Source organism: Phascolarctos cinereus, unplaced genomic scaffold (assembly GCF_003287225.1).
Source record: "Phascolarctos cinereus isolate Bilbo 61053 unplaced genomic scaffold, phaCin_HiC Scaffold_1;HRSCAF=81, whole genome shotgun sequence".
In the NCBI taxonomy this organism is placed as follows: domain Eukaryota; kingdom Metazoa; phylum Chordata; class Mammalia; order Diprotodontia; family Phascolarctidae; genus Phascolarctos; species Phascolarctos cinereus.
The window spans coordinates 150,248,957-150,272,647 of record NW_027555514.1 but is presented as its reverse complement, the minus strand read 5'-3'; the positions used below and the strand labels follow the sequence as shown (position 1 = coordinate 150,272,647).

The 23,691-nt window shown below is 35.4% G+C and overlaps 1 protein-coding gene across 10 annotated transcripts in view; it reads right to left on the bottom strand.

The window, feature by feature from the left end:
- CD36 (CD36 molecule (CD36 blood group)) overlaps nt 1-23,691 on the bottom strand; it is a 137,873-nt gene that overhangs the window by 19,782 nt on the left and 94,400 nt on the right. For all 10 annotated transcript variants that reach the window (XM_020984480.2, XM_020984478.2, XM_020984479.2 and 7 more), the window contains 5 exons: nt 11,657-11,817; nt 7,486-7,630; nt 4,885-5,064; nt 4,127-4,218; nt 1,430-1,476 (listed from right to left, as the gene is read on the bottom strand). In XM_020984480.2, coding sequence (XP_020840139.1) covers nt 1,430-1,476; nt 4,127-4,218; nt 4,885-5,064; nt 7,486-7,630; nt 11,657-11,817 — 625 coding nt within the window. The remainder of the gene's footprint in view (nt 1-1,429; nt 1,477-4,126; nt 4,219-4,884; nt 5,065-7,485; nt 7,631-11,656; nt 11,818-23,691) is intronic.

Below are 23,691 nucleotides of genomic sequence, written 5' to 3'. Positions count from 1 at the left end.
TCCTCCAAGGACTTAGTCCTGGTCCTCTGTTCTGGCCCCGTTTATTTCTCTTTTTTTTCTAGTCTATACATATATATTCCTATTAAACATGTTTTCACATTAGTGATGATTAGGAAGAATTAGAACTAATAGGTAGAACCACCAGAAAGAAGAAACAAAACAAAACAGAAGAAAAAAAAAGAGCAAATAGTATGCTTTGATCTGCATTCAAACTCCATAGTTCTTTCTTTAGATGGGGATAGCATTTTCTACCACGAGACCTTTGGAGGTGCTTTGAGGAAACAATGTTATACTCAACCCTTCCTTAGTTTTATATTTTTCCAACTGAGGTGAAGAGACAGGGACTGTGTCTGTGATTTCAGTACTACAAGGAACTCCTAATGAGGCAAGTTGGCATTTTCCCTTCAGCTTTTAAGTCAGAATGTTGACTAGAGCACCAAAAGATGATACGTTATGGGACTTAAGCTTGGATCTTTCTGACTCCAAGGCCACCTCTCTATCATGCTGTCTCCAGAATGTTTAAAATTTGACAATTTTGTTCTCTTTCCTTCCTCTCCTGACTCATGCTTTACACTGTCCACAAGACTATTGGGTGAGACCTACAACAGAGCATTCAAAGTCCTATCAAGTACAAGCCACTCATTTGAAAGAAAGTAAACACTGAATCCCAGGGCAGGGAAGTTAATTGACTTCCTCAATAACAGAGGAGCTAAGCATCAGAGGCAGAATCTGAAACCAGAATTGCTGACTCCAGAGTTAATATCCTTCAGATGGAACGCTGATCAATCCCTGGTTATGGATAAATCTTTGATGTTATTTTCCTTAGCAATAATGCCCACTAGCTTCTCTAGAACTGAAAGCTCTGCTCTAGTTCTTATTGCCTTATGCAATTATGTTACCTCCTTTTATTAACTCAAACCTTCCATTATTAGTTTTCTGGCTCACTTGTTGATACTGAAAAAAGTTTAGAATGGCAAATTTTAATGTATCTCTTACAGGATCAGATAATTACACTATAGGACAGATATATTTCTCTAGATTTTTATTCATCCCCTCCCCCCTTATCTCTGGCCATTTAAAATAGATGTGCCCTATTTTGCCATTTCATTCATTCTTCCTTGGTTTCAAAACTCAGATGGAAGCATATTTGCCTTTGAATAAATATTTTGATTTTTTTATTCTTTCAAGTTCATGTTATTATCTCTATAAGTTTTTGCAAAAGATATGAACACAAATTAGCAACTACTCTAACACTTCCACATTCTACATCGCTGTTACTAGGAAAGGGTTCTTTTAAGCAAAAAAAAAAAATGAAAAGACTCAAGTAAATGTGTGTGTTCGTACAGGTTTGAGCCTTTGCATGGCATCACTAGATGGCCAAAATATTCAAATACTTTTAAAAATTCTTGCCATTAATATTCATTCTTACCTGTGCCATTGATCATGTCACAGTAACCAGGCCAATATGAGAGATTCCTGGAACAGAAGATATTCCAGTGAGCTGACAGAGTTACCTTGTGTGTATCTCTTTTGCAAAAATACTTCAGACTTAGTGAGGAGAGCTGTGAATGGGGGCAGACTACAGAATTCTAACTGGTTAGAACAGGTAGGGGTAGTTATGAAATGGTTGTTATTTGCATTTTTAAGTATAGTTGGAAAATATGGATAAAGGTTATGAAAGTAAACTTGGTCTGCTATAGGTCAAAGGAAAACCATCAGAGAAGTTAAGCTTTTCACGGTGAAACTACAAGGTACACAATTTCTACTGTTTTTTTTTCAAATTCTGTTCTAACTGGTATGTTTTGCAGGTAATACAGGGAATTGATTTGTGCCGAACAAAAGGGCATGGACAATATAGAGATTTTATTTTAACATACATGTGATGCTTTATGTGTTACATATCTACTTTTGTTTGTTTTCTGCCAGACCTGCAACTTCCCCTGGTAGAATTCCCTCTATCAGTGAAGATAAAACATCACTTTTGAACTTTAAGTCTTAGATAATTGTCTAAGATACTAAAAGGTTAAGTGAGTCAGGACTTGAACCTATGCCATCTTTCTACCATGCCATATTGCCCTTATTTCTAAATTTTATAGTTCTATTTTCTTCCCTATCTTCCTTGAACCTTCCTGACATTGCATATAAGATTATAAGATCAAAGATCTAGAGATGGAAGAATCCTCAGAGGCCATCTAATGCTACCCTTCCATGTGGTAAATGGGGTGACTGAGGCCCAGGGAAGTTAAGGGATTTTTGCAGGGCTAGTAGAGCTTCTATAAAATGAGCTGGAGAAGGAAGTGGCAAACCACTGTAACATCTTTGCCAAGAAAACCCCAAATGGGGTCATGAAGAGTCAAACATGACTGAAATGACTGAACAACAACCACAAGTTGTTAGGAAACTTTTCATCTCACCAAATCTAATCTCATGTCTCTGATTTCTCTTTGTTCCTAGTTCTTCCCTCTGTAAGCATAAGTCTAATTTATCTTCCACATTAAGATCTTTCTAATAACTGAATCTTATACTCCCTGTTTCCCCCAAATTTTCTCTTTTCTAGTCTTAACAAATCATTACAAGGAATTTTGGAAGTCTTTGCATAGATTCTTCCTTGTGGGTCAATACCCTTCCTAATTTAACCCAGGTTTCCAATGAAATCAGGAGCATTTTGCCCCAGACTCTGCTAATTAGTGGGAGGCATGGTGGTGTGAGCCTTCCTGTGTGTGAAGGGTAGATTTAGTTGGCAGGAGAGCTATAAGGAGGAGAGACATTCTTCATTCCTTCCTTTAGTGGTACCCCCCGCCTTTTTTGAAAGGATAACTGACTAATGAGAGGAGAAAGAGAAAGGTTCTTGTGGTCATACAGGGGAGGCCAGCTGCTCTTCACTACCTTGCTTCTATAGAGACTATGGGGAATTTCCCCATGGTTGAAATTAGGCCCTCTTCTGAATGAGTGTGATTTTGCTTCCATTTGAAGAGTTCATGCACACTTGTGTATTTTATGGTATATTCTAATCTGTGGTACTATTTTTTGTTGTTGTTTTCAATTTGCTTTCTATTTACTCTCCATTCACTATTTATTTATTACTTTCTGTTTACTCTCCATTCACTATTTGTGAAGGTCTTTGGTGTAACTCTCATATAGTAGAAATGGGTGAGACTAGTAGGTAAAAGTTTTGGGTATCTTTCTTCTTAAGAGATAGTGTCCTGGAAAGTGCCCCTAGACAAGCAACATTTAAGTAGGTAGATGGATGTAATTCTACTCTGTTACTTCTTCTTTCAGAGGAGAACAAAGAGGTCATCTTCGTGGCTCCTTCTTATGTTCCCTCCAAGAAAAGAATTAAAGTATCTCTTCTGGATGTATAGGCAAGATTCCAGACCTATTTAACATTGCCTCCCCTGAAACTTTCAACACATCCCTATATACTTACTTAGACAACTTAATTATATGCCTACCCTAAAATGAGGTGTTTAGAACCGAACACAATATTCCACCTGTGGTCTTACCAAGTAAAAGCATAGCAAGACAAAAATTTTCTGTACTATCAAAAGAAGATATTTCCTTATCAATATAGAAATACTAGGTCACTTTTTCATAAGTGAGTTTTATAAGCTTTCCATATACTTTTTGGCCATGTGTGGCAATATGAAAAAGCCCTAAGAATGGAATTTCTTACTTTTCCTTCTGGAGAAGAGGACTACTTGATAGGTAAATCTAATCTGTCAATCATCTTTTGTGGCACAAATCCAGAGAGGAAGAGTAACCCTAAAGGGATTCTAAGTGGCAGTATGCCACGTAAGAAAACATGATAATTCACTCAATTTTGTTGAGACAAATTCAAGATGACTCTAATGTCAATAAATATATCCCAATTTTTGTGGTACCCTCAACGAAATTCAAACCAACCCATTGACTTTTTTGTACATAAAATAAAATTAAGTATTCAATCCAATTTGTTGTTTTTCAGCTAGCTGTTTTTTGGTTTTTTTAAAGCAACAATTTAAAAAAAGGTTCAGCTCAAGAATTAAGTTTGTACTTAATCTTTAAAACGTCCCAACATAAACCACCCTTCAAAATGTTTTAGATACACAATGTAAAAATAACACCATCTCAATGAAAAGCCACATACTTTTTATCTTTATAAGTGTCAATTATTGAAACTTTGCTTATGTCATCTTTTCCATTGAAGACTTTGTAAACTCCATCTGCTGTATTGTTGTACTGCAAAAAAGACAAAAGAGAAAAATCTGTTTCTGCCACAAGTCACTTTTTAAAGCTGTATAATTTTAGGGAATCATTTTAATGAAAAGATGATGACTTTTTATTTAATACACAAATTAAGACAACTGAAAATCTTCAAGAGTCAAGGTCCAGGGGCTACTAAATTTTTGAAAAGCACTCTAACCACCTTGAAAAATCCAAGATCTGAAAATTAAATAGGGTTGTTTAGTTTGGAAAGCATGCTAATTATTTACTAGTATAATGAAAATAGGAGAAAATAGAAAAGAACTATGAAGGAGGCAGGAAACAATATACATAGATAGGAAACAGATTTGAATTAACAATTGAAATGAAATAATATGGAAAAAGACCAAATTATAATCAAGACAGTTTGTAATACATTATAATGACTATATTGGGTGCTAAAACAAAAGGGTCAATTGTATTTTCTTCACTTGGAATCAGTGGCATAACTCTGATGATTTCCCTGTGTTTGTAGGTGTTTCAATTATTTCAACAACACATTTCCGAGGATGTCTTACAATATTTATGGTAATAGTTCTCTTTATAATATATCATTCAGAGTCATGATGATTCAAATGAATATTAATCAATTTTCTTTACCCATCCTCAAGGTATACTGAATTCTGAATATTTGTTACTTACGGGGTAGAATACACCAACTGTGGTATCAACGGGGTAGGGAACCAAACTTAGGAATGGATCTGTATAGCCCCACAATAGTTCTTTCAAGGTTCTGACTTGGAACATAGAAGATTTTGACTTCTTGATATATGTGTTTAATAGCATTTGGACAAAGGGGTTTGAATACAGAACGGGTGCAGCCTGTAAAAACAAAATAAATTAGATTTAAATTTGACAAAGAGCACATTAACAATAAATTTTAATGGAATTGGCAGCATTTGCTTAAGACTGCTGCCAAATCTTGCCAAGAACAAAAGATTTAGGTCACCAAATCCACTGAAACTACTGTTGCTTGAATCAACATGACTAAGAAATCAGAATATTTTAGCCTCAGTAAGTATTGCTGATTGCTGCAGTCAATACTATTCATCCTTTTGTAGTCCAGCTGGTCACTATGTGACTGGTCTAATAATGTGTATATCCCAAAATTATTATAAATAAACTAACTAGTGTTGATTTGGGAGTAAGAGGAAGGAAGTTATAATTAATTTTCTGCCACTTGCTACCTATTTGGCCTTATTTATCCTCTCAGGGCCTCAGTTTCTTTATTTGTAAAATGAGATTGTTCTTTATCATCTGTGATTCTGTGCATTAACGTTTATAATAAAATTGGATTAAGCAACCAAGTCAAGATCATTTTGATAATAGAGACATAGGTTATGCCTATATTGCATTTTCTTTCAAAGACTTCTTTCTGGTACATTATCATATCAAAACTCAGATAATATTTTATAACTCATAGAAACATTAACATTACTCATACATAATTAGACATCTGGGAAAAAATAACTATGTCCTTATGTACAAATAACCTTCAAACTGACAGAAATAGTATCAGCAGATAACACTTATCTTATCAAAAACTTGGGGAGAGTATGTAAATTACATTTTTTTTTCAAAAATGGAAAGAGCTATCATGTACGAAAGAGAATTAGATTTATTGTTTGTTAGTCCAGAGGAGAAAACTCAAACTAATGTGCAGAAGTTATAACAGTAGATTTGGGCTTAATAGAGGAAAAAAGTTTTTTTAAACAAATTAAAATAATTCCCAAATGGAATGTTCCCCTCCTTTTGAGTATTGAATTCACCCATCATGGTGATTTCTCAAACTGAAGCAAGATGGTTACTTGTCAGGCATGCAACAGTGATGACTAATGTTTTCAGTAGGTGGGGGTGGGGTAGGGTGGACCAGGAATATAAAATTCCTTCTAATTATAAGATCTCATCACTCAATTAGATAGATGCTGAGATAAATTATGATTTGCCCAGGGTTTCAAATTATAGAATTCAAGATACAGACTCAGTATGCTAACTATTAGAATGACTATAGAGATTAACATACTGGGACCAAGTAGAAAGTAAAAAAAAAAAAGACAAAGGAAATAAGTTCTGTGCCCTAGAAGAGAGTAGAATGAAGCTATAGGCAATTTTATCCTTATAATGACTATTATTTCCTTCTATAATTCATTTTTTTTAGGCAATTGGGATTAAGTGACTTGCCCAGAGTCATACATCTAGTAAGTGTCAAGTATTTAGTCTGAGGCCAGATTTGAACTCAGGTCCTCCTGATTTCAGGGCTGGTGCTTTATCCACTGCGCAACCTAGCTTCCCCTTATAATTCTTTTAATAACCTTGTAATTGGCATCTATTTTCTTCTTCTTCTGATCTATTCTGCATACTAACTCCAAAACTTATAACATATTTACTCCAAAAGTAATAAACTTGTTTTTCTTCTTTCTATGTTCATCATTTTACCTCCATTTAAAATATATTATTAGTTCTTTTTGACTATAGAATTCAGTCAAAACTCCCCATCCTGGCATTCAGTTGTCTACAAAATTATACACAGTGTATTTATGCAATTTCACGTTCCACTTCTTTCTTAATTGAGCCTTTAAATCTATCCAGAATGTAAACATAGCATGTTTGTGTTCTTATATTTTTTTTAAGCTTAGTCATATTTCCCCCATCCTTTAAGACATATTTCCAAATCCATTGAGGCTTCACTGTCAAAATTCCAATATTACACACTGACTGAATAAAAATCTTGGTGTCATAAATTAATAATTTCAAAGGCCTTGAGGGGTCATCTTGTCCAACCACCTCATTTTATATACTAGGAAACTGAGGCCCAAGGAAGTTCAATGACTTATGCGAAGTCATCACAGTATAATTGGAAGACCTAGATACTTAAATATTTACAAACAAAGAAAGGAAATAAATCAATAAACTTGAGAAAGGAGGCAAGAACAGCCTTGAATAAACTATTACCTCTTTTTTGAGGCTTGAATTTATTTTTCTCCAACACCTGTTTTATTTTATTTTAAACTTCCCTTGCATTAATGATTCCTTTTAAAGACTAATATGTGGGAATTACATTAATACTCGTGTGATGAGTAAAATGTGTTATATCACACTATGAATTTTTTTCAACCTGCTTTTGAATCAGTATCATTTTAACAAGCTGACTTTAATGGAGTCTAAAGGGATTTGGAAACAAATTATATATTGCTCACTATTCCACCACCCCACCCATCCCCTGCCCCATCCCAACACACGTACTGCAACAGCAAGATTGAGGACAGTAAAGCTGTCATTTTCTGTCCCAACTGACAGGCTACGTTCAAAGATGGCACCATTGGGCTGCAGAAAAGAAACCGTGTTGTCTGCATTCTGAGTTACATTTTCCTTGGCTAGATAGCGGACTCTGAAAAAAAAATGGAAATCTGAAAAATAGCTTCCTAAGCACAAATTCTACTAAATACTAAGGTATAATCTGCCAAAATTATAAATAATCATCAATTTTACTTATAGAGTAGTACCAAGGATAAAAACTTAAAGTATTTTCATGTGAGTGTATAATTGAGTGAAAGGCTGGACTTTATAAAAGATTAGCTACATGTTTAAAAGGATTTCTTTAGATATATTGAGACTCAGGAGAGATGACTTACATAGAGTGAGGATTTATCTAATAATAATTTAGTAGATTTTCTGAGTCTCTGGTTTGATTTTTTAGTTAACCCTAATAAAGCAATTTTAAACTTACAAAGTCATTTATAATATAAAGAGTCACAGTTTATCACCTAGTCACAGCTGAACTTAAATAATTTTCAGACTTCTTTAACAGAGATAGCTGATTGCCTAAGAGGTTGCCTGACACATTTAGTCTGGTAATAGATATGTAGACACCAGACACTTTTATTGGAAGAACTACCCATTCAAGATTACATCAAGCAATAAGAGAGACTTAAAAAGTTCATATACCTTTTTGCATCTGAAAATAGCTAATTGAGGAAGAAAAGAGAATTTGGTCTATACCTCTAAGCTATAACTATATATAAGGTGACTCCTAATCACATGCTTTATTTAAAGAAGGTGAGGAGGAAGGTGATCTTTGACAATTATATTTGCAACTCAACTAGTCCTTTCAAAGATTGAGGCTAAAGGGGGATGGTTAGAACGGGGAAAAAATGTCATATCTTGGTGGTCAAGAGTAGTACGAGAGAGATTGAGACCAAGGGAAAAGTTCATATATTGAGTTTAATTTCATGGACTATAACTTAAAATTCATTTATTTTTTTCACATAAAAACCATAACCTGAAAAGATCTGTAAGAATGGAAATGTTTGCAAAACTGAAAAAAGGCTTCTTTAGGACAAACTATTTTGTGCTTGAACATAAAGTACAAAATAAATTGATTAGATTGTCATGGCTATCCCAACATCTGCTTTATTGAGAAAATGATTATTCTAGACCTATCAATGCTTAAAATTTATGGGTTTTATACCTATGGAGCCAAAGCCTGATTATTCATTATATCTAGGATATGATAGAATTATGTAGTATCCAAATTTTGAAAGATCAATTGATAGAGATGATATATTTACTATCTCCTTATTAGAAGCTCTATAAATTGTTTAGAAGTAGATCATGCTGAGGCCTTGCTCCATTCTAAGAAGTACTTAGATTTTTGAGAATTATATCCATGTAACTGGATTTTTGAGAAGTGTATTCATATAATTTGAGAATTATATTCATGCATTTGAATAGCATTATAGATTGCTCTGAATATTACAACATCTATGATCAATTCATTACATGCATTTTAAAGGAATATATTCATAATGGCAATGATGTATACCTAAACATGGCTCTTTACTGTTTTTGCAATTACAAAATCTAGCCAGGAGATGGGCATTCTTTAAAAGAAAATGCTGGACTGAAGTAGCCTTTTCCATCCTTGAGTTTCTGGGAAAAGGTTTGTAATTGGACTATATATATATATATATATATATATATATATATATATATACATACACACACACACACACACACACCCTATATATACATACACATGCACACACACATACATACATATATATGTATGTATGTATATATATATATACAGACATATATCTGAATTTGAATCCTAAGATGCATTTTATCCATGCTTCATCAAAGTGTGAGTTCAAAAGGAAGTGGCAAGCATTGTCCAACTACAAATGGTTGCTTTTATTTTTTTTTTCTGTTTCAGATCTAGAATACCTTAAAGAGAATTTGGTTTGGATATAAGAATTTCATAACATTTAAACTTTGAAATAGACTTTAGAGGACCTTAAGAGGTTTATAGTAGTAGACATTTCTGGTCTAGGTATAGTGCTGAATTAAAGGCCAAGAAATGAATAAGAATGACTTCTTCCCTCAAGGTAACTTCTCAACCTAAATACTGTCACCTAGCTAGCAGACATACTTGCAGTGAGATACAGAAAGCTCCCTTTCATGTAAGTTGGCTCTGTGGAAATAGGGAAATTATTTTTTCCTTTTTAAAAAAAATATTTATTTTACTTTAGGAGGATCAAGAAGCAGAAATCATTGCTGCTTTTGCCAGCATATAAAGAACAATTATTCACTAACCAAACAGATGTCCTTTTTCACTTCTCTGGGAGGTGATTTTGGAGAGGAGGATGAGGAAAAAGAGGAGGCAGAAGAAAGGGAGAGGGAAGAAGAGAAGGAAGAAGAACATGAGGAGGAAGAAGAGGAGGAGGAAGAAGAGTAGAAAGAAAAGGAGGAAGATGAAGAAAAAGAGGAGAGAAGGAAGAGAAGGAAGAAGAGAAGGAGGTAGTACCAGATAAAGGGATATAAGTGTAACAAAATTTTTTTACTTTTTTTTTGGAGTGAGATTGTATATTTAACATGTGTTTACTTAATACCTACTAAGTGTAAAACATTGTGCTAAGAAGTAAGGATTAAAAAAAAAGGAAGGAAAGAACAAAAACCCAACTCTCATCCTAAAGTGACTACTCTGCATTGAATATTGTCTTCATTTTTGACCCTAAAAATGCTGCCTACAATAAAGGAAAATAAGGAAAAGTAAAATTTGAATGTGAACAATAACTGGGGGAAAATAGGATGCTCAACTATGGGACTGGCTAGGACAGAAACTTTATAAATAGTTTAAGTACGAATATAAACATCCATGAGGGGGGGAAAATCATGGAATTGTAGATTTAGAGACAAAAGGGACCTTTCAGGTCTTCCATCCACCCCAAGCTGCAGATGAGGAAATAGTCTTGCAGGGATGAATTGATTTGCCAGAGATTACACATGTAGCAAATAACAGAACTTATATTTGAACCCAAACCATTTGATTACAAATTTGAAACTCTTTCCACTGGCCCTACCAGATAATGTGGTGGGATTTAGTTTGCGCATCAGAAATACCACGTTCTTAAATCCTGTCTTTTATTTTAAAAAAAAGGCTCTTATCATCCCTTTTTATGTTTTCACACTTAGACAATGTATGAATAATTTCATTTTATTTAATATGAAGATTAAGTTCAATCACTGAAAGAGGAAGAGGAAATTATATTGGAAAGAAAAATCTAACTAGAAGTGAAGAAGCTAAAATGGTAATTGCTACACTGTCACATACTTGTTGTATTCCTGACATAAGTTAGTTACTTTCCCTGAACTTCAGTTTCCTACTCAGTAAAGGGCAGATGTTAGACTACGTGACTTCTAAGATATATTTTAGCTCAAAGATTCTATTAATCTACTAAGAAGTATATAAAAATACATTTCAGGAGCCTAATTATTTGGAAAAGCATGGAAAAAATAAAGGAAGGCCTTGAATTTTTAGGCTCTAAAACCAGAAATATGTGCAAAAACTTTTTGAATGATTTTCAACATCCCAAAGAAAAGCTTAGTTTCTTTTATTGGAAACCATATAAACTAAAATTGCATAAACCTTATTTGATGACCTACAGGAAATTAGCATGTACTTAATGTTGGTAAAACTGATTTTTGTTTTTAAGTCTCTGAGAAGATTTTTCTACTTAGCCCACACATCTAACCACTGAATTAATAAGAAAATATGATAATAAATATGAACAATTCTAAAAGATGGAAAAATGAATTTCTTGTTAATAAATGTATAAAAGAAAACAGTCATCAAAGAAATCTGGATTTAACCAGTTTGATTAAGTTGGTGGGCTTTTAGAACATACATGATATTTCTTTCTGCTACTGATTAAATTAGTGAGGAAATCATCAGACCTGCCTCTTTTGTGTCTTTATTCCTCTCATCCCAAGAAGAAACATGGTATATTCCATTTTGCAAAACAGGCAAAGATTCACAAACACATCCTTAGTGAAGTGGTTGTATTGGCAATGAACAGATAGCATTTGTCATCCAGGAAACACTGTCATTTATTTGGCTGAAATTTTCACCTACCTGTATGTATAAGGGCCTCTTTGCTTAACTTTAATGTTGCTGCTATTGACCATCACCTCCTCTGGATTTTGCACATCAAATATCCAAAACTGTCTGTAAACTTCTGTGCCTGTTTTAACCCAATTTTTATAAGCAATTGTACCTTCTTCAATGACACATTCCTATGAAAGAAAAAAAAGTACATTTGGATTAGTTTGCAGGAAACCCCTCCTCCCCCCTAAAAAAACCCCTGCTGATTATAGCAGTGGGATTTCATCATCCAAATGGAAATCTAATAGAGCAACTTCTTTTCCCAGAAAAGTCACCCTGCAATGTTGCCACATACTTGCAACACAATTTGTTTTAAATTACTGTAGGAATCTTTTCAAATTAACTTTTTGCCAAGAGACAGCAAGTCTGCAATAGTGCAGACAAGTTTCTTTGATTTCAAGGAAATAGTTGTCAAGAACAGGATTAACCCTAGAGCAACTTTATTGCAAAATTTCACAACAAAATGTTAAGTAAATTTTGAATATATGAGAATTTTATAGCAGTGAAAAAGCTGCCTGGCTGCAAAATTCATTTAATTCATTTTGTATTCATTTCATAACATATTCAATTCATAATTTATTTAGATTAATCACAAGGTGGGGGGAGAGAAGCAAAATAACAACAACAACAAAATACAAAAATATTTAAAATATATTTCCTGTAAGGAAAAAAAAAAGGAACATTATTCTAGAAACATTAAGTTTTAAACAGGCAATGCAAAAGTCTTTGAGAAACTCTGGAGAGAGTCAATCATTTACTTTGCTATTTTGAAGAATTGTGATTTCATTTGTAAAGTGTGCCAATTGGTAAGGGAACTCCAATGACACAGATTGCAATCATTAGTAAATGGTTTTTCAGAGTTTTTCACAGGCAAAAAAAAAGTCTCTGAATTTAGCTATGCCATATACCCCAAACCATGAACTGAATGAAGCCTATCCAGCTTAGGGTCTGAGAGAACCAACATTCCATTGGCTTAGATTTCCACATCTACAGTCATCTGAAGGAGAATTGTAAGGGAGGATCAAAATCTCAGTAAGCTTCTTGCCAAAAATATCATGTATTAACTTTTCCCTCTTCATATTCAACTCTAATATACTTTTTTCCTTTATTTGCTCTAGTCTGTGATCCAAGGTCTCAGGTGAACTCAAATTTGATACTTCCATAGCTTCTATGGTAAGTGACTTCAGACAGAAGATGACTTTACAAGCATGGTATAATGTCGTTATAATCTTCCTAAGTAGCACATTGTAGGGACAGTATCCATATTTGCAAATGGCATCCATAGCCTCTCTAACCTTATAATTTCTCTACACAAACCTTGCAAATACCCTAAAATACCAAAACTATAGTCTCTCAGTGAAATTTAAGTAGTATTTGCTTTAGTCACAGATCTCTCTTTTCAAGGAAAAAAACCCCATGTATATAATTTTTAAAGAAAATATATTAAAATGCTTTAAAATCTGTCATTCTTTTCAGGGAAGTGAGAGTGGTACAATTCCTACATAAGGAAAATGTATCATAAAATAAATTAGTTTGTTGTTCTTAATTAACTTGTCATGAATACAATGATCGTGTGAAAGGGAAAAAGTAGTAATTGAGATAGATGATATTGCAAATGAGGGGCCATACGAAGAATGCCCAGGTAAGTACAGTTTTATCCTAGAGTTACATGGAAAAGACAAAGAAAGAGACATCAGAAAGATTCAACCTAAAAAGAGTGATGGGAATAGAAATAGTTTAATCAACTGGTCTTTTCCTAAGGATTGCTAACGTGAACTTCTCCATTTCTCCATACTATCTACTCTTTCTACTTCACTTCTAAATGTCTTTCCCATCTTCAGAGACCCTTTCTTGTTGTCCAATGTGTGAGATAAAGGAATTCTCAGAAGGAACACTAGCTCCAGATTTCAGTGGAAAGCATGTTTTAAAGTTCTGTAGTTTTGATCTATTTAGAACTGAATTGGTGGTGCCTGCCCAAATGACCAGTTATAATCACCTAAAAATATAACATAATATAGAGGAGAGATGGCTAGATGAAAACAAAATCAAAAGACTAAGGTCTGACTTCTATATTTGCTACTTTTTTTTAGTGACACTGGGGAAAAATCTTTTTTTTCTTTTTATATAAAATAAAAATTATATTCCCATACCTATCTCAAAAGGATTTTTATGAAGAATTTGTAGACCATAAATAGTTTATAAATGTGAGGTACTATTCTTATCATTCTCATGGTAATACAAAGTATTTTGCAATTTACATAACACTTCCATGTCAATGAGGTAAATAGGTATTTTCCATGTAACCAATGTGAAAAATTCTGATGATGATGGTGATGACAATGACAATGATGATGATGGTGCTGGTTGTGATAGCAGCTAACATAATATATAGACAGAAAAAAGAAGAGAGTCAGGGAGAGATGAGAGAGAAAGCATAGTACTGCACTTACTCTTAACATTTACACTTAAAGAACTGTATAATCTGTGGAATTTAGTTGGTAGCATTAACTGCCTATATCGACCCTGAAGTGGGGAACAGGCCTTCTTCCATTTGGCTCTGTGTATGCTCAGAAACAGGATTCAATGCCACTCTTATTGCGATTCTAATCACTATCCCATTTGTAATTTTCTTATGAATTCAAGTAAAATAGGCATTCATACCTGGAAAGGAACTTAACATCTTGCAGAAAAGGAAATTAGAGCTCACGGAGATTTATTAACTTGTTTAAGATCATGTGGCCTAGTAAGTAGAAAAGCCAGCCCTGGAACCCAGTTCTGGTTCCTAGCCCAAAGTTCTTCCTACTATATTGGAGCTTATTCAAAGGTCACTTAAGGAAACAATGAATAAATTAAAACAGAAGCTAAGTGATGATTCTGAGGCTTTATGCACTACAATTTTTTTTTGTTTGCAATTTTGTTTCTTTTCACTTTGCAACTCTTTCCTTTGCCAACATGATGAGATATGAAATTACATGTATCTCCTAATTTCTAAGTAGATATGAGACAGATATTTGACAATGGAATAGAAGGAAAGTTTGATTTTCTCCCCTCTGAGTATGAGGCATTTTAAATAAGCTATCCAGCCTACTGTGGATACCCGAGTAAATTTTAGTAAAGTCTGATAATAAAGGATCCTGAGCTTGAATCTTTTAGATAAGCATCTGCCTCTGAAACAAAGTATTCCAACAGACAATCCAGCTCATAAGGCAGCTGAATCCCAAGCTGCTCACCAACTCCTTGTAGAATTTGGGGAGAGAGTGAATATCAATGTCATTGAAACTTTCACTCTACTTAGTAAGGACAGCTTGCAAGTAGACTGATGATATTGTTATCTATCCTGTTCTGTTTTTTCATAGTTTTACTCATTTGATGTTGTAAAAAGTTTATTTCTCAAAGTAATAGCAACAACAATAATTGTTAGTATTAATATTATGCTATTTATAATTGCAATATTGATAATAAACATGGTAATAGACAAAAATTTGTATTTTTTTCTTACAGAATGCAGAACGTTCCACCTATGTTATCTTATTTTAGGCTTAAATATGATCTCATTTGAGGTAAGTAATGCAAATATGATTCCCATTTTAAAAATAAGAAATTCTATATTCATCTAAAAACAGTAACAGTAATAACAATAGCTAGTATTTATATAGCACTTAAGTACCAGGTACTATGCTAAAAGCTATAAAAATTACCTCATTTGATTCTCACAATAACCCTGGGAAATGGTTACTATTATTATCCCCATTTTACAGTAATGGAAAATAAGTTAAACAAATTTGAATTCAAGTCTTCCCAACTCCAGGTCTAGAACTTTAACCATTGAAGCCCCTAGATGCCTCTAAGGATAATTTTTATATAAAGATAATTTTCTAGTTTTAGGCAAATATTGAATTACAGGATTTTAGAACCAAAAGAAAACTAGTCCAATCCCTTCATTCCACATGTAGGAAATCAGTACCTAGGTCTTTAGTGACTTGCCAAAAGTCAAAGAATTATTAGCAGCCGAGACTTTCTTGACTTGTAGTCCAGTGATTTTTTTCCATTTCACGATCCTATCAACTAATACTACTAAGAACTGTCCTTTTCATAAGGTATTAAAAATAAACTAAATGACACTGAAGAAAATCCATCTTTCAAAGACACAGAGTGGATGGTTAGCCTACTCATCAAACTTGTAAATGGACAAGAGAGAATACATATGAATCAATGCAACATCCCACCCCCAATTCTTCTGGAAAATAGAATAGTCAAACAATTTTTGCTCTTTTCCCCCTTGTGTTCCACTACTCAGCCTCTTGTATTCTTGCTTCTATTTGACTTCAACACAACTGAAATTCTCCTTCTTTGGATCTCCTGCAGTCCGCAACACTGCTAACCACCCTGACTCTCCATCCTCCTTTTCCTTGACACTATTCTCTCCCACTGCTCCTCTTACCTGATGGACTATTTTGTTACTCAGTCATAGTCCATTTTGTTGTTCAGTTGTTTTTGATTGTGTCTGACCCCATTTTGAGTTTTCTTGGTAGAGATACTGGAATGGTTTGCCATTTCCTTCTCCAGCTCATTTTACAGAAGAGGAAACTGAGGCACACAGGGTTAAGTGACTTGCCCAGGATCACACAGCTAGTAAGTATCTGAGATCATATTTGAAGTCGGTTCTTCCTGAATCCAGTTCCAGTGCTCTATGCACTATAATGCCACCTAGCTACCCATTATCCATAGGAAGTAACATATACAAGGGAAAGAACATATTCTAGTCAGAAGATTTGGCTTACATCTGGCCTTTTCAGTTTATATTGGTGATATTGGCAAGTCACCTAACTTCTCTGGATCTCAATTTCCTAATTCATAAAATGAGGAGGGCTAGGATTAAATATCCAGAGACTCCTTCCAGTTCCACATCTTCTCTTTTCCGTTTATGCCTTCCCTCTTGAGTATAGCATGAATTCAGTCATCTCTATGCAGATGATTACTAGATCTACATATCTAGTCCTAATCTTACTCTGGATTTGTAGTTTCATATCAATAATTATGCTTCAGATATCTCAGACTGGATGTCTTGGAGGCATTTCAAACTCAACATGGCCAAAACACTACTCTTCTTCACTAAATCTGTCCCTTATTCAATCCCCTTTATTTCAGCTGAGAAATCATCTTCCCACTAGTTACCAACATTCAATCAATCTTGGACTCAATCATTCTCAATTCCCTCTCTCTCACTCCAACCTTGTGTCCAATCAGTTGCTGTCCTATTTACTTTACTTCTATATTACCTCTCACATTCATGACACCACTCATCACATCACTTGAACTACTGTGATAGTAACTGGACTTCTGGTATATACCATCTGCCCTTTCAATCTGTTCTTGGAGGCGGAGCCAAGATGGCAGAGTGAAAGCAGTGACTTGCTTAAGCTCTCCTCCAAACCCCTCCAAATACTCATAAAAAATGGCTCTAAACAAATTCTGAAGCAGCAGAACCCACAAAAAGACAGAGTGAAACAAATTTCCAGCCCAAGATAACCTGGATGGTTGATCAGAAAGGTGTATCGCACCGGGCTGGGAGCGCAGTACAGTGCAGTGTGGGCGTGTCACGAACCTGGAGCAGGTCTCGGGCAGCTGTGGATGTTTCCAGACTCCTGATTCCACCAATGCCAAAGACAACTTAGAAGGTCAGTGAGAAAAGTCTGTTTCTGTCGGTGCTGAGAAAGGAAGACGGGGTTTCAGCTCCATTCCCCAAGAGTGTAGCACTGTGGGGGGCAGCTGCTTCCCGAGCTTCCGGCCCACAGACTGAGGGGCAATCCAGTGGCTGATCAGAGAGGGATTGCAGGGATCTCTTTGCCAGTACTGAGGCGGTAATCTCTTCCTCTGACCGTGTTTGGATCATGGCCACAATTCTGGGCCATGGTGCTGGGGTGAGGAGGAGCACTGGCGTGGTGGAGCTTGTAGTGATTGTGGAGAAGAGCCCCTCCTCACAGTTACAGGACAGAAAGGAGTACTTATAGTTGCAGGCCAGGAAAGGGGTAAACACCTCGCCCCTTATCATACCACCTTGGAAGACCTGAAAATTTACAGGGCCCTACAAGTATCTCTGAAAACAGCTGTACAACCCCCCCGAAGTTTGGGACAGTACATTCTCCACATTGGAAGCATATTCATACCTTAACAAAGAGTTTAAAGCTCAAGTAATTGGCTGGGATCATGAGCAAGCAGCACAAAAAGAGTCAGACTACATTATCTTACTTTGGTGAAAAAGAAGGTCAAAATATATAACAAAAAGAAGACAACAAAGTCAAAGCTCCTACATCCAAAGCCTCCAAGAAAAATATGAATCAGTCCCAGGCCTTGGAAGAGCTCAAAAGGGATTTTGAGAAGCAAGTAAGGGAAGTAGAGGAAAAATTGGGAAGAGAAATGAGAGTGAAGTAAGAAAATCATGAAAAACAAGTCAACAGCTTGGTAAAGGGGACCCAAAAAAACACTGAAGAAAATAACACCTTAAAAAATAGCCTAACCCAAATGGCAAAAGAGGTCCAAAAAGCCAATGAGGAGAAAAATGCCTAAAAGAAAATTGGCCAAATGGAAAAGGAAGTCCAAAAGATTACTGAAGAAAATACTTCCTTAAAAATTAGAATAGAGCAATTGGAAGATAGTGACTTTATGAGAAATCACGAACAGTAGAACAAATCCAAAAGAATGAAAAATTAGAAAACAATGTGAAATATCTCATTGGAAAACAACTGACCTGGAAAATAGATCCAGGAGAGAGAATTTAAAAACTATTGGACTATGTGAAAGCCATGATCAAAAAAAAGCCTAGACATCATCTTTCAAGAAATTATCAAGGAAAACTGCCCTGATATAGTAGAACCAGAGGGCAAAATAGAAATGAAAGAATCCAGATCTCCTCCTGAAAGAGATCCCCAAAGGAAAACTCCTAGGAATATTATAGCCAAATTCCAGAGTTCCCAGGTCAAGGAGAAAATATTACAAGCTGCCAGAAGGAAACAGTTCAAGTACTGTGGAAACACAATCAGGATAACACAAGATTTAGCAGCTTCTACATTAAAGGACCACAGGGCATGGAATATAATATTCCAGAGGGCAAAGGAGATAGGATTACAACCAAGAATCACCTACCCAGCAAAACTGAGTATAATCCTTCAGGGGAAAAAATGGTCATTCAGTGAAATAGAGGACTTTCAAGCATTTGATGAAAAGACCAGAGCTGAATAGAAAATTTGACTTTCAAATACAGGACTCAAGTGGAACATGAAGAGGTAAACAGGAAAGAGAAATCATAAGAGACTTATTAAGATTGAACTGTTTACATTCCTGCATGGAAAGATGATATTTATAACTCATGAGACCTTTGTCAGTATTAGGGTAGTTGAGGAAAAAAATTATATGTATGGATAGATAGATAGATAGATAGATAGATAGATAGATAGATAGATAGATGGCACAGGGTGAGTTGAAGATTAAGGGGTCATATCTGGAGAATAAAATTAAGGGATGAGACAGGATGATACTTGGAGAGGAAGAAAGGGAGAGGTAGAATGTGGTAAATTATCTCACAAAAAAACAGAAAAGAAAAGTCTCTTACAGTGGAGGGGAAACAGGGGAAGGTGAGAGGGAATGAGCTAATCTTATTCTCCTAGGATTTGGCTTAAGGAGGGAATAACATACACATTCAATTGGGTATGGAAATCTGTCTTACCCTACAGGAAAATAGGGGGAGAAGGGGACAAGAGAGCAGGGGGATGATAGAGAGGGCAGATTGGGAAAGGGGTAATCAGAAGGAAATACTTCTGAGGAGGGACAGGGTCCAAAGAAAGAATAGAATAAATGGGAGGGCAGGATAGGATTAAGGGAAATAGAGTTAGTTTTTCACAACATGTCTACTATGGAAGTGTTTTGCATAACTGCACATGTACAACCTATATTGAGTTGCTTGCCTTTTCAATGAGGGTGGGTGGGGAGGGAGGAAGAGAGAAAATTTGAAACCTAAAGTTTTAAAAACGTATGTTTTTTAAAAAATGTTTTCACATGTTACTGGGAAATAAGAAATATAGGAAATGGGGTACAGAATTCTGTCCTGCCCTACAGGAAAATAGGAGGGGAAGGGGATAAAAGAAGGGGAGAGAGAGAGAAGAGAGGACAGACTAGTGGAAGGGATATTCAGAATGCATGACATCTTGGGGTGAGGGGAGGGGTGAGATGGGGTGAAAATTTGGAACTCAAAACTTGTGGAAGTGAATGTTGAAAACTAAAAATAAACAAATTTATATTAAAAAAAAATCTGTTCTCCAAAGAACTGCTGTAATGATCTTCCTAAATGACCAATCACCTCTTTCATTGGTAAAAAGCCATCAGTACCAAATGATGACCACAGCCTTCCTTTCTCTGCTTGACATAGGGGAAGAGTGGAAGAAGGAGAGAGAGAAAGAAAGAGATAGAGAGGCAGAGATAGAGAGAGTGAGAGACAAAGAGAAAGAGAGAGTGACTCTCTGATTTAAAGGTTGTGTTCAGTCACTTTTATGCCTCAATTTCCTCATCTGTGAAATGGGGATAATAATAGCACCTATGTCTCACAATTGTTGTGACAATTGAATGAGATAATATTTCTAAAGCACTTAACACAGTGCCTGGCATATAACTGTTAGAGAAATGTGGATATCATCATCATTACCACCACCATCATCATCCATTGGTAAATGGTTCCATTTTTTTTTAAAACAAGCCTTAAGGTGAAAGTCAATATTACAACCCAATGTGGCCTGCAGTAGAAGCCATTTCAATGTTTTACATGAAAATTTATCTTAAAATTCTGTTGTTACTTTACATATTTTCATCTAAGAGGAGGGAAAACTTAATTAGAAAAAAATAAACTTTCAAGATTCCAATTACTTCTATGAAAATTTCTCTAAATGTCTCTAAATATGTGAGATGGAGAAGTAGTGCATGCTTCAAAGTTCCTAAATCCAGTAATCCAGTATTGAACTTAATATTTTGCTTTATTATGGAACTGTTCTCCATTTCACAGCTGCTTTTTAATCACTCTTGCTAAAATGCTGACATAATTTGGTTTGAAATTCTCTATCCTCACCCTGCCCTACACACAGGCATGTATACACACCCTTACCATCTTTCATTTGCACCTATTTAGTCATTCATTTCTCAAATGCATATGCAATAGCATGATTTTTTCCTTTTTTTTCTCCCATGAAGATATACCACCCTTTAACCTAACTAGCCTACATTGTTAAGCACAATTACACTTCTAAGGGTTTGAAATTTTATTTTTGGCCTGTTATACCTTAGGAGCAGGAACATTAAGGATTAAAAAAATACTTGTTGAATTTGACTTGTAATAGTAAGAAACATACAAACATCGTTGGTCTAAGTTTGTCAAGTTATTAGCCTCCTATATATTTGGACTGGAGCTGTGATTTTTATCAGTATAGAGAACTCCCTCTACTGACGAGATCAGTACTTGCTGTGCAACTTGTAGAGAAAGAATTGCTTGGATCATCAAGAGGTTATATAGTCAATAAATGTCAAAAGTGGGATTTGAACCCACGATTTTCTGACTTGTATGCTGGCCCTTTATCTACAATGCCACAGCTGGCTCTCACAAACAAACAAACAAACAAATGAATGAATGAATGAATGAATGAATGAATAGATTTCAGATAAAGTCAGTACATCTTGCATCTCACCTTCATGTTCTTATTTAATGGAGAAAATTTAGATGTTATAGTTTCCATAACACATATTTTAGTCAGTATAGCCTTCCTATTGAAGGGATTGAGCGTCATGAATTTTCAGATGTTCCAAAAAAGAAAGAAATGTGAGATGCACAAATGTAGAGACATCTCCACTCCAAATATGTATATGAATTATTTGTACCTGAGCTATGGTAGAGCCTTCTGAGCTTTCATTGGACTTATCAGTCACAACTGGACCCACTGTACCTTGACCCCAACAGAGTGACATCATTTTTGTCCTCTATGAACATGAAAGACAACTACCAACCAAACCAGTTGGGTCCCACTGGGCCTGTACTGGACTGCCCTAGAGAGATGATGATCCTTCAGTGACCTGGTGGCAAGGTCTGCTGGGAGCTATATTTCACAAAGTTGAGTAATTCTTGCTGAATAGAGCAAGTGCAGACATCTGTTTGACAATTATTATATGACTAGCTGCCCTTCTAGGCTTCCAGAGAGTTCACACAAGGAGAATTCTGCTATTCCCTGGAAATTCTTTTCTTCTGGGTCTAACATTTCTCAAGACATCACTCACTAATCTCTTATACTCAAAATGAGTATAGAGACAAAGAAGAAAGTATAAGGTAGAGGATTGATTTGGTTCTCTCTGCTGGCATGCTGAATAGACTTCTATATTAACACAGGCAAAGGGAATATATATCCTAGATTTTTCCAGTTCAAACCTAATTTGAGAGGCGGGAAGAAAAATTATTCATTTAAAAAGGAATGTATCAAACAGCATGTTCTGAATTTTGTTTCAGAATAGATGATCAGAAGTCTCGTGGGGAAGGGTAAGCTCCCTGTATCTAAATCACTCAGCTTATACTTTAGAGTCCTAGGACCATAGACCTAGTGTTAGAAGAGACCTCAGAGGCCAGTCCTCACATTCCGCAGAAGAGGAAATGGAGGCCAAGTGAATTTTCCCAAGCATCTATGAAGTCAAGTTCAGGTTTCAACTTTCTGGATCCTTCTTTTCATTGCTACCACCCCTTACCTAGTCTTTAGTTAACTTCATTGAGTATAAGTGGAAAATAGATTCCCAAACATTTGATTTTTTTTTCTTTCATGCTAATAACTACAGAGGAAACAATGCATGCTAATTACTTCAATATTACAAAAGATTTGTGATCCTTCAACATGGAAATGCCTTCTCCCAGTAAAGATCATAACCTCATAAGAGCTTTAGAGGACAGTTATATCAGATGCATTGGGAACACAGAGGACCATTTGCAGATGAAGATCTCTAGGCTGGTCTTAATTAAGGGGACTGTCTTGGACATCATTCAACACTGACCAGCAGCTTGAATTTGCCCTAAAAAGTAAAATTATATGATGTATTAGCACATAAAGAAAAATATATGACCAGGCAACTGAGAGGATGGGAAACCTTACTATATGGAGGTAGGCAGAAGGAAATGAAGATATTTAGTTTGGGAAAGAAAAGACAGAGAGAGGGACATGATGGTTATTTTCCAGTATCTGTAGGGCTAGCTTATGGAAGAGGGATTAGACTTGTTCTGCTTGAACTAGAGATAAAAATTAAGAACAATGAGTAGAGCTGATCCTCTGCCAAGCCACTAAACCTCACTGGGCCTCAGTTTCCTCATCTGTAAAGTGAGAGGACTGGAATGGATGGTCTCTTAGGCTCTATATCTAAGTTGCAGAGAGGCAGATATAGGCTTGCTAGAATGAAAAAATGTCCTTACACTTAAAACTGTCCAAAGTGGACTATCTCAGAACACAGATGTAATTTGTTTCAAGTGTATATAACCTAATTAAATTCCTAACACATCTGTTAAGTTCCTAGACAATGGGGTAATTTCCTTTATTTACTTTGGATACCTCATATACAAGCTCAGAACAATGCTATGCATACAGTAAGTGCTCAAAAATACAATTAGTATAAATAATAATTCTGGAAAATATCAATCCAGAGGCCCATAAGTTGCTCTCATCCCTTTTAAAACAATAGTCTGAGTTGTTCTTTTGAACCACATAACCAGCATACCTCTTCTAAAGTCCTATTTAGCTGTTTCTTCATCGATTGGAGGTAAATGGAGCTCAGAGGTTTTATTTTCAAAGTATAAGCTCTAGTAGATGTAAAGTCTTTTATTATGGCCAAGCAAAGGGCTAGGTTTGTCCTTTCAGGACCACCTTGCTAGACTAGAGAAGTCTAGGGAGGTTTACCACCAGCATTGGCTACCTGGTACTGTTATTTTATTTGTGACATAA